General features: G+C 40.5%; 1 protein-coding gene across 9 annotated transcripts in view; it reads right to left on the reverse strand.

The window, feature by feature from the left end:
• Positions 1 to 10,458, reverse strand: part of msi2b (musashi RNA-binding protein 2b) — a 284,750-nt gene extending 274,292 nt beyond the window's left edge. For all 9 annotated transcript variants that reach the window (XM_061739986.1, XM_061739984.1, XM_061739985.1 and 6 more), the window contains exons 1-4: positions 10,303 to 10,458; positions 9,879 to 9,919; positions 9,377 to 9,458; positions 8,738 to 8,822 (exon numbers count right to left, since the gene is read on the reverse strand). In XM_061739986.1, the coding sequence (XP_061595970.1) occupies positions 8,738 to 8,822; positions 9,377 to 9,458; positions 9,879 to 9,919; positions 10,303 to 10,364 (270 nt within the window). In that variant the 5' untranslated portion in view covers positions 10,365 to 10,458. The remainder of the gene's footprint in view (positions 1 to 8,737; positions 8,823 to 9,376; positions 9,459 to 9,878; positions 9,920 to 10,302) is intronic.
• Between the last annotated feature and the right edge of the window lie 1,934 nt (positions 10,459 to 12,392).

The raw sequence follows: 12,392 nt of genomic DNA on the forward strand, positions 1-12,392 counted from the left end.
TTTTCAAGTATTTCTTCTAAGTTGCAACATCATGTATGTCCCCATCTCATACCGTCCCACGCTGAAACATCGTTGGGAACACATTATTTGGGTTGTATATTTCTAATCTGTAAAAAAGAACATAATGAAAATGGAAAATATGTTCTGAATTACCAGACCAGTGTTTGGAAAACCCCAGGCTATGTGTCCCCATATGTCTCATTCACATTCATCGTCGTCTGAGTGTTTTTCATTGCCGGACAAAAGGAGAAGAGAAAAAGAAGGAAATGTACCCATTTTCCATCTTTTCCTATCCTAATATCTCGGTGGTAGTAGCGTTAATGCTGAAGGGTTTTCAAGCTTAGTTCCAGGTAAATTTTGCCTATATTACAATGTATAATAGTACAGTGTCTATTAGTGTAGTCAAAGAAAGATGTGGTTCTTTTCAATTTGCTTTTTAGTTTTTTTTTTAGTATTACTCAGGTGGTGTAAATAATTCTGAAAGTGCTGGTCAGACATATTTGCACCACCTACATTTTAAGTACATAATTAATATTTCAATAAAGTTACCGAGGTCATCAAATGAAAGGGAAAAATACACTTAATGAATTGTTAAAGGGGACCTATTATGGCATCTAATACCTATTTTAAAACAGGCCTTGAATGTCTTAAAAACAAGCTTTTGATTTTTTTTGCTAAATAAATTAGAAATTCAGTCTCTGAGCCATGTCTTTATCTTCCCATTCTCTAACCTCATTATCTATGCGGGATTCTGAGTGGGCGGGGCTATGATAATGAGGCACTGTGCTGATTGGCTGCCTGAATGACACGATACACCGCTATGAAAAAATGGTGGAAGTTCCGGCATCGGAGGCCAACCTATGTAAATCACTCCCGCCGTTGCGTAACAACGGGAGTAGAATCTGAACGGCTCGTAGATCCACATCACACTGGACGGCTCATCCGGGCGGCTGTACAGACACTGCAGAATTTGGTTGCTTTCCTCCTTCTCTGTGATGGCAGGCTGAGGGGAGACCACTTTATACGTATATGTTAAAGCAAGAAAAAACGTGTTTTTCATAATAGGTCCCCTTTAAATAAGCCAAACAGAAAACAGAACTCTGGTGCATTTTTTGACGCGCTGTTTTCACACTGGCCCTATTTAGGGATCTCTGGGAACGAGAGCGGTTTACATGTGTCAGTGTGAAGACAACGGTCGCACTGTAGCACCTACCAAAACAGCCATACCCAGACCTCTTTGACGGAGTGGTCTCAGCGCTGCTGTCAGTGAACACTGACGCTGTCCGCGTGGCGCGTGTGTTGTGAAACCTCACCGAACTTGATGCGGACTCCAAGTGTTTGAGCTGGAACGGCTTCCATGGACCTCTGAGTGGGTCTTTGATGGTTGTGAGGGAGCACCTAAACGAATATGGCACCGGAAGGTAACGCTAACAGTCGCGGACAGATGACTTGGACTCACCGCCGCTCTTCATTTACTGAGACGGACAGACAATATTAAAAAAAAAAAAAAAAAGTGAAAACGGCCAACTCTGGGTCACAACAAGCAGCTGTGCTGTCGCAAAGCGTTTTGGCGCTTCACTTCGGGCCAGTTGTCATGGAAACATGATGCTGTGCTGACACTTGACACTGACTAACAACAAGAGTCGACGTGACCGTGTCACGGCTTGTGATGGGGCATTTATGTTGGGGTGAAAACAGAAATTATGAAAATGAATCAAACTAACTGAAAAGCGGTAAAATGTAATCTGATACGCATCGAGGTGCAGGAGCTTTAATTAGTGACTATACTCCCCATAGCCATCTACAAACCTTTTCCTCTGTCAGGCGGTAGTTTATGTTGCTCTTTATATGAACAAGCTTTGTTATACCCAAGTCTGGGTATCTGGAAATCTCTTCTGACACCCCCTCTGATTTGTTTTCCCTCAGCCTCCATTGATTCATGCACATGCAAGTCAGAGTCGTCTCGTAGTGTTTTATTTCGAAACTACGCAAGATTGTCTTCGCCATTCCTGAGTATGATTCAAGCACTGTTTGGAACCGCCACCGTGTTTTAATGCAAGAAGAGTGTTTCTCTTAATTTTCTGATGCAAGACATTCGAGGAAGTCTTTTGTTTCGCAAAGTTTACTTTGTTTTCATTGCCCTTAAAATATTACTCCTGAAGGTTAGCACTATCATTAGTCATTTTATTGCTGTGGTTTCCGGTCAATAATGGTGTCTGCCTGCGTCTGGTCTGAAGCCTTACTGCGTTCACCGTGCAGTCTGTAGTCCAATAAACTACCGCTCAAAATGTTTCCTCTCAGCGAGTTTCGTCATTTTTTGCGAGTGAAGTTTTTTGATGACAATAAGCACCAGTAATGTTTTTATTTTGGCTTGACTGGTCTTTTCAGACATCTCTCTCGGGTTCTACATTGTGAAATCAAAAGTGTAAACAATCAGCATATTTAAAAAGAAAAGTTACTCATTGCTTTACTTCCAGTTTAGCACAGATGACCCCGATTTGTTTTTGATTTCGTTTGAGGAGTTCATTTTAATTAAAGTGAGCCGATGACAGGATCAGGTATATCTTTTAAGTATTTATTATCCAATATGGCTTTATCTGCTGTTCAATAACTTGGGGCATTTTATCAAAATATTCTGAATGTAGAACGCTGCGTTTATCTCTGCCAATAATCTGAGTCCGATAATCTGGACCAGACCATAATTACTACATTATAGCTGTATATGTAGTTGGTACGATAAAGCAATTTAACCTTTTACATAAGAACAACAGTAAAGGCATTTCAGAAACAAAGACAGGTCACTGAGGTATAATAACAACCACCTAGTTGATATAATTCATCTGTAAATTTTATTCAAAATGGCTAAATATACCATTGTGAAGCTGCAGGCACACACATTTGTTTTATAGCAGCATCCCGTCTTGACACACACACACACACACACACACACACACACACACACACACACACACACACACACACACACACACACACACACACTGAATCAATAAACACGATCATACTTGAAAGAATTGCTTGATTTAAATTACCACCAACGAGACTTAGTGATTTTTCGGACCCAAGGAACTAGTTTTTTTTTTTTTTTTTTTCAAATGAAGCACCTAGCAAAAAAAATGTATCAACCTTTTGAAAAATACTTAATTACTTTATGTGCCAGACAGTTTCTCAGTCACCCGAACTCAGCTGCAAGCGAAGGGAGCGAAGACCTCATATCATACATTACCATAATTACCATGATATGAGCGCGTTCCAAATTTTAGGGGCAGCTTAATTTGACCACGTATTAGTGGAAACTACTCGACTGCAATGTACTCAGAGACTGACACAATGAACAAGGAGGCGCACAACAGCTGACAAGGGGCCTGAACATGAGCGTGAAAAAGGTAAATTAAGGCATTTTGTCACTTGTGATGTAATTTAAATAAAATTCAGCCATCTATCAGTTTCATGTTGCAGCTTAATTACGCTCTGGGTTGCAGAGAAGCTGGGGTCCATCAGCAAAAAGCAACATGGATCCGCTTGTTCTGGATCATACCACCTCATATTACTCGCTTCTTTCAAAGTTACAACAGACACACACAAAAAAAAAAAAGTAAGCACACTGTATATCCAAGCACCATAAAAGTAGGGGACTGGTATTAATGCAACATTTGCTAACACATCAAGATCTATCCATATCTGCTGGCCCAGGTCATTTATTTCAATGTTGCTGAGCAACATTAGAGGAGATTGATAGATACTTATGTCCTGCCATCTTGATAGCGTTAACATTAGGGTACGCAACATCTCAGCAGATACAGCCCTGTGACAAATTGCGAGGAAGACAGAAAAAAAAAAAAAAAAAAAAGATGCCTTACATGAGCAATCTTAAACTGCAAGCCTTTACTAAATTTACAGTTGTACTTTCCACAGTGGCTTCACTTTGTCCTCCTTACACAAAGTGAAGTGTTGCAGTCAGGGAACTTAACTTTGGTAGAACTTTACCCCAGAAAAATTGCAGCTTATCTGTTAAGGTTTTTGCAAGCGTTGGTCTTTTTCTTGTTGTTTGTTGCTGTCAATAGCAGTGTCCTCCTTGATCTTTGCCCACGGAGCCCTACATGGTTCAGCGTGCAGTGTGTACTAGAGCTCCGATAATTAGTTAACCTAATCGACGTAATTATGAGAAAGTCTTGACATGGAGTTTTAAGCACTGAGATGTCGTATAAAGCCTTATTAACGTCAGAGACAAACAAGTCTTTCTTTACCGCTCAGAGGGGGATGTTTTTGTTTTTTTTATCTCAACACACTACGGGAACTGCAGGGTTCAGTACAGACTGAATGTAGCTCACTAAAGAAGGAAGAAAACCTATGACGCGGGAAACGGGAGAGTGGGAAGGGATAAACAAGCAGCGCTGCCAAACGACAAACGTCTCGCTGCTTTGCAGCCGCTGGGTGACTCTGGTGATGTTCCGAGGACGTGCGATCAACCATCTCCTGCTTCCTCCACGGCCCATGAACTAGTGGTGAAGTGCACATGTGAACTTTGACAGAAATAATTGTTGACAGGTAAAAAAAAAAGAAAACAATTCACAGATTACTCTGCTTACAAAATTAGTTTAATCCAAGTGTATAGACTCAAGCTATCGCTCCAGATGTTTACACCTCCTTCAAGCCTTCTTTCAATGACTTTCTACCAAGTTTGACATTTTGTGAAAGTGAAACTTTCCTGTAACATTACGAACTGTTTAGATAGTTTAAGGTCTAAGCTGCTTGCCTTGTAGAATATGCATTTTGCATGTTATTTTTATTTCCTCATTCCTGGTCATCCTTTCAGACATATCTCTCGTGTTCTGCATTGCGAACGGTAAAGTGTAAACAATCGACACATTTTTGGGCCAAAAAAGTATTGTTTGTTAATACAACTTAAGCACGGAGGACCCTTATTTGTTTATTATTTTGTTTGAGGTACTAATTTAAAAGAAAGGGGGGTGTTGACAGGCTTCAGGTTTATTTCTGGGCCCGTCTTATTCCAGGTTTTTTGACAGTATGACACCAACAGCTGCTTTACACGTGCACTCTTCAACCACATCCTTATGAATGACCAACCGTGCACTAGCAACTACAGAATATAACATTTGTATAAATTTGAATAACAGTTCACATGTGAATTACACCTGCCAAGCAAAAAAAAAACAAATATTTTGTTCATTGCCCTGGTTATTATACATATTATTAAAAATACTTATTTGTATTATTAATACATTTCAGATTTGGGAGCATTATGAGAAAGCACACAGCTGTGAACAGTTAACATGGTACGTTTCGCTGTAAACTGAAAAAAATACACTATAAAAATCCCTATTCAAGAATTCCGTCTTCATTAAAAACCACCTTTCCTAAAGTCCATTGACTTAAAATTTTAAAAAGCTGCTCCTGCAATCACAACATTGCCTGATCAAATCTGGCCGGCGCTCTCTTCTCATTTCTCATCAGCTCTCTACTGTCTACTAAAAGGAAATATATCCCCAGTGTGTGTGAATAAAAGTCCTCCACCAAAGTGTATTGATTTTTAAGTTGGGTGGGGGGAGGACTAACAGATGTAGTGATAATAAAATAAGAAATGCTTTACAATAAGCTTTATGAGTGAGTGACTGGCAGTGAAGTTAGGGTGTAAGGAATTGATGGTTTGGTGTCAAACCTTAAAAAGTCACTGTTCGGTTCTAAGGTTAGGGTATGAAAAAGTGTCATATTAGTCTGCCATAGATGATCTCGAGCCTATTACACATGAGACATAATTCCACTGAGTGAGGGCCCAGACATAGCTAAAAAATGAATAAATAAATAATTGTATTTATTTATTTTTTTAATCTGTATGCTCCTCCTGCTGGAGCTCCATTAACCAACAACTCCCACCTACGAGGAGATCCACCGCCACCCAACCTCCACTTCCTGTGGTTGCACACCTGTGGCTGAGGAGCCTAATCACCTGCCTCAGGTCGGCCCAAACTTGCTCAGGCATCCCTTTGTTAAGACGTTAAAGCAGCGTCATTTCCTTTGTTCAGATCATTTTTCCTTGCAGCTGCTAGTGTAACGGCGAGGTCAGTCTTCGGGGGCAGGCAGAGCGAGCCCTCCATGCATGTGCACACAGGTAGGTAAGAGCATCGATGTCAATTTTTTTCTAGATGGGTTTCAGGTACTTCGTTTTTCTTTTGTATTATTTTTCTTTTGTTTGTCAAAGACCAATGAGACGCTTTTGACTGGCCTGAGGTAATTATATTTAAAATTGTGTTTATAACCTGTCCGTTTCTTTTAATACATTCCTTAAACACTACTTTCTTTGTGTCTGCTGTCAGTAATTTATACTCACGCGCTCTTGGTCTCATTCAACACTTGTGTAGTGTGCCCCTGGTCCTAGACAAAGGGTTGTAACACACTGCAACAATGGCAGTTTACTTAACTAATATTCCAGACCACTTTATATTGGACCAAACCTATGATAATAACACCACGGGTCCCATAATTGCAATATAAATCAAAGATTTGCAAGGTATTTCTTACTGGTGCAAAAAGTGCCATCAATAACTATAACAAGGTAAACAACAGTGCTTTTGAGACTGAGATATACGTCAGTGTACAATTACGATTCTAACGCACTAATCAAAACAATGCAAGGAATTTAACCTACATTGTCAGTATTCACCAAGTGCCTTTGGGCAAGGCAATGAAGTAACAACTGCCCTATGTATTAACAGCAGAACACTGGAGCAGAGCCGACCGGCTCTCAGGTGTGAGTACACTTTAATGTGCAACCCTCCTTCAAATGCAGCCTTCCTTCCTCCCGACCTTTGTTGTAAGTATATATGCTGTCAAACCGTCACAACGCCTGCTCATTCAAAATGTCAAACTTGAACTGATCAAACTGCTCTAGATTCAAAGTATGTTTGAATCTTTTCCCTCCAAGGAGCCCTTTAAAGAGCTTGCATGGATATCCCTCTAGATTCTTACACATTTTGCAATCCCAAAATATTTATTCTTCAGGCATTTCACCTCTCCTTCACTCCATATTCACTGATTCACTATAGAAATTGAAGTGACTGTTTGCCCTTATCACCCTTATTCCCATAAAACAGTAACCCAGCTGATAGCGCCGAGGACATAACAAGTGAAATGTATCTGCACAGAAACACTTAAACACTTCAAGTTGGAGGCTGGGGGGGAACTGCCCTGCTTTAACCTTTTACAAGTAACAAGCAATTCCTCATGATAGTCATTTTCCTGATTTTCTTTTTTTAATTTTTGTCTTGTTGACACGTTTATATATAAAGTTGGAATTTTTTTAATAGAAGTGAATTACTTAATTATTGACAACAAGAACTACTAAACCAACCTTCTCCAGAGAACAAAAGCCTCCAACACTGAGTCACTCTGAAAACTGTTCAGAAAGGTCATATCTCCCAAATTAAATAAAAAAGGGGAGCAGAAAAGCCTTGCAGCTGTGAGAATGGCAAGCAATATAAAAACCGCTGTCCAAAAAAAATGGCAAGCTTCTTACCTTCATGCCAATCACACTCTAGCCGGAAAATATTGCAATGGATGAAATGTATATATTTACATTACTTGCTATATCCTGCACTGATTCTGAGAGTTTAGTGCATCTCTGTTATACACCGTCACTTGAAGCACGATCTATTTATCTTTCAAAATCCTTGAAAATTTTTCTACAACTGCATGTAGCTTCAGCCGAGTCAACACACACACACACACAGCATATTCCCTGAAGACCCACTGTAATGTTACATGCACTACGCTGGCACATCAGGACATTAAGAGGAAGAAATCCCTGATAAATATAATCTCAGTTGAACCCTCTAATTCATCACTGTAAAGAAAATAAATAAATAAATAAAAAGAAAGATCCCTCAAAATGACCAGCGTGTTTAATTATTCAGCTACTGACAAATTTCAAAGCACAAGTCAACTACAGTGCAGCTCTTTCATTTTTATAGAAACAAGCATGTGAGTGTATGTCAGTGCATCTGTTGCCTCATTTAAGAAAATCAGAATGAGATGAGACAGACTTAATTGTCCCGATGGGAAATATGCATTGGGTGTTTTCTGTCCAACTGAACTCATTCACACATACCATTTATTTATAAAGAAAAATATTTCACTTAAAACTCCCTATTATTGATTGCATGTGCACGGCTACATTTATGCTGTTTAATTATCATATATTACAGCTACCAGTTAATATGAACAACAGATTGGGTGTTCAAAGAAATTATTAAATGGGGTGAACTTAGCTAACTGGCAAATATGGAAAGCTTTTTTTGTTTTATTTTTTATTTTTTTTTTTGAGTGAGAAAAGTTGCCTCACACTTGCATTATCAGTGCATCACGAGTGCTACAGTACAATATCTGCTGGGTCAACAGTAGCAGGCAGCAGTCCTGAGACAGCACGCCCTTCTGTGTCCATATGAGATATGTGCACATGTGGCTGCAGCATAGAGGGGGGCGTGTCGCCCCCACTCACCCAGAGAAGTAAAAGTGAACGGATATAATATTCAGCCCGGAGTTGTGTTGCATGTACCTGACTTAAGAGCGGCACAGCCTTTTAACGTGAAAGGTGTTCACCCACGGGGCCCCAGGCAACGAAAAAGTCACAGTTGGCAAAACAGAGCCAATGACACGACATGGAGGAAAAACCTTATATAAGTGTAGATCAAAATTAACTCACCGTCTTTGAGTCTAATTCGTGGTGCTGTTGGGCTAAGACTTTATCTACGCTGGCAGCATCTGTAAACGTAACAAACCCAAATCCTCTGCAAAATAGAGACAGAAAAAAAACAATGTTAAAATGTATAACAAGCAAAACAAAAAAACAATTTTTTAAATGACAGATGTTAAGGAAAATAGAGCAACTTGCAGCAATAATCCAGGAAAAGAAAAAAAAAGCATGCATAATGTTCCTGTGACCTTATTATTTGAGCAAAAAAAAAAAAATGTCTTTGCAAAATAAAAGGAGTCCAGATTAAGGACGTCCTGTGTGAGATTGGAGAGCGACACAGAGGACAGTGCCGGTCATTATGTGGTATGTTACAGTGCGAGGCGACGCCACACCAGCACTGTGCTGCAGTCACAAAGTCAATGTCAAATTGCATTCGGCCGCAGCTTTACAGCAGCGAGCATTTAAGCTTATCTGGCTCGCTGTGAAACCACACGCAGGCGCGCTGACACACACACACACACACACACACACACACACACACACACACACACGCACACACGCACACACGCACACACGGGATTAACACCAAACACGGTCAAAGTAAGCGATATCGTCATGTGCAGTGGAAAGGAAAAGTAGGAAATGTACCTTGAGCGTTTTGTCGTCGGGTCTCTCATCACCATACATTCTCTTATTTCTCCGAATTTACTAAAATAGTCTCTAAGGCTGTCTGTGAACACAGGGGGGGTGGGGGGTGGGGGGGGGGGGAAACACACGTCGGGTCATTTGACAGAAACATATGCTGTTGTCAATGCATTTCAAAATAAGAAAAGAAAGAAAGAGGACAGTAAATAAATAAAAAATACAAACAGCACACACACGCACACACACACGCAGGCGCGCACATATATACAACAACACCCCGCGATGCGCATAGGGGTCGAATAGAGGACTTCAGATGGACGCGGATCCAAAATAACACGCTCGGGAGAGATATCCCATCCAGCACACTCGTGCACGGACACCGCCAGCAGCTAAACCAGCACTCAGTCACAGCCAGCACGTTAAATACCACAAAAAAAAGGACACAACAAGAAGAAGGAGGAAGAGACCTCGGACACGGTGCAAAAGAGGAACATAACAGTCTCACCTGGTGAGGTTTGCCAGCTGAGGCCACCGATAAACATTTTACTGTAAGGGGAAAACACAACAGAAGTGAGTCCAGATGTCAGTTCGGCCATTTTGGCGTACTAACTACTTCTAAAAGCGACCTTAAACGAGAAAGGAAGACTGTGAAAACAACATTCGCCGCTCGGTAATTATACTCTGTGTACATGAAAAGGGGGGAGGCCACTCTCTCGCTACGAAGCGGTGGTCTTTTTGAAAACTGCGTCTGGAAAAAACGGAGCGGGGTTTTAAGTGCGTGCTGAGAGAGAGGAGCGAATCCGGCACGGCAAGGCATAAGTGCTCTCCCAAGATGTTGTAACGTGAAGAGAAAAAAAAATGACAAAAAAAAACCCCCGTAAGGTTTTAAATTTAGAAAAAGAGGAAAAAAAAGGGGGGAAAAATCTTACCCCGGGTCATGTTGTGAATCATTTAGGCTTCCGGACGTGGCTTGACTCCCGTCTCCTTCCATATCTATTCCAAAACTATCGGGCTGGGACTACAGTAAGAGGGACAGACAACACACACAGATAGGGCAGGAGATATGCAAAGCCCCGCTATGAGAATCTGAGCGAGCCGGGAATGAAAGCGTCACACGTGGGATCGGCTCAGCCCCCTGCTCCCCGCCCTCTCGCTCTAAAGGCTGGTTTATGGTCCCGCGTCACACCTACGCAGAGCCTACGGCGTAGGGATACGCGGCGACGCGCACCGTACGTTGCGCGTCTTCGCGTACCTTACGTCGTAGGCTACGCCGTACCCTACGGCGTAGGCTCCGCGTCGATTTGACGGCGGAGTCCGCCTCTCTCACCTAACCAATCCAATTGACGTCAATTCAGGGCAATCTGCAAAAACCCATCCTCCGATTTGTCATTTAATTAAACAATAAAGCCACGAGAGGTGCCACTTGCTTATTGCTCGTCTAAATACGGTGGACACATGCTATGAGAAATGTTATTTTTTTTAATTAATGTCGTTTACACTTTATTACGCAATTCATAAACCGAACCTTTTCTGGAGCAGGAGTGAAACATTGTCCATTATTTACAATTACTTCTTATGCTATAGTCCTATTGAACAAAGAAAAGAGAAAAAAAAGAGGGTGAATTCTTTATTTTCTCGTTAATACTGAATCATTGTCATTGTTATGCCTCAGAAGACTTTATTGAAAAAATAATCTGAATATAATTCAACCGAGAGCTTCAAACTGTGGGAAGCAAACTGCAAAAACAGGTACTGTGCAGCATCTTGTTCATAATCGAATGATAATTGAATACTAACAACTGAAAAAAAAACAGTTATTGTTTTGTTGTTGATTTTAAACTCCTATAATCACAGCAGTTGCTTCCTTGTGTGGTAGGTGACATTGTTTTACCAAGACAATATGGTCTAAAGCTGCACAAAATCCTTAGTCTTGTTGTTTTATTTAAGATATAAACAGAAAATACATCAACCCTGGCTATGTTAAACCGAAACAGATCTATACAGGCTGCACATGGATTGATACCACCTTGTATTGAGGAAACATAAAAAAAATATGTTCAAATGTAGCTTGTATGTGGATGTTCAATATATAGTAAGATATTTTAAAAGATGTTGTTAATGTGCCTCTCACAGAGGTACCAAATCTCTTCAGCTGACCTTATTTCTCAGCTTTAACTAACATATTAATTATAATAGCCAACAACTGGGGAAAAAAACAAAAATATCCTGTGGGGATCAATAAAGTATGGTACCCTTACAGTAGTGTAATTATGGATCTTTTCATGTAGATGATCTGTAATGAGCTGTCAGCCCTTCCCTCTGCACAATGTATGTGGAGATAAACTGGTTCTGCCCCCTAATAACCTTGAGGAGGAAGAAGCTGGCTACGATATTAAGAATAAATGAACGTGTGGGACATGTGCAGTGGGAGAAATTTTTATGATCTACATTAATTTCACAGCGTGCCATAAATAGAACAGGAAAAAGGAACTACATTTCCGAAGTTACTTCAAATCCCAAGTTGCTCACAGGTCTCCATGAGGCAGTGGAGTCGGAGAGCAAATACGATATGCATGTAGATTTCATTAATCGTAGTCACAAGCACTCTCCGTATGGCACACTTGTGATCCTATTTCATTATTCCCAATCTGTAAAGTCGTTTTTTTTTTTTTTTTGTCTTTGTCTTTTAATAGGCTCGTCTCTTCTGTCTGTTGAGGGTTCGACCAGGGGGAATTCCTTATCTGGCCAGGCCGTGTGTTTTTGGAACAATGACTGAGATAAAACCCAAACAACAATACTTTTGTCAGTCTAGGAGCTATAAGTCTGTCGTTAGTTATGCAACTTCTCACATCACAGATAAATCTGAGAAAAAAAAGATATTGGGGCAAATGGAGGCAATTCCTTGAAGCACAAGGGTGTCAAAGAAAATGGAAATATAACACCTATTGTGAATGACTATTACTTATTGCACTATTGGTCTATCCTATTGCCATTTCTTTATGTGTGTATGTATACATAC

This window comes from Cololabis saira, chromosome 14 (genome assembly GCF_033807715.1).
Source record: "Cololabis saira isolate AMF1-May2022 chromosome 14, fColSai1.1, whole genome shotgun sequence".
NCBI classification, from domain to species: domain Eukaryota; kingdom Metazoa; phylum Chordata; class Actinopteri; order Beloniformes; family Belonidae; genus Cololabis; species Cololabis saira.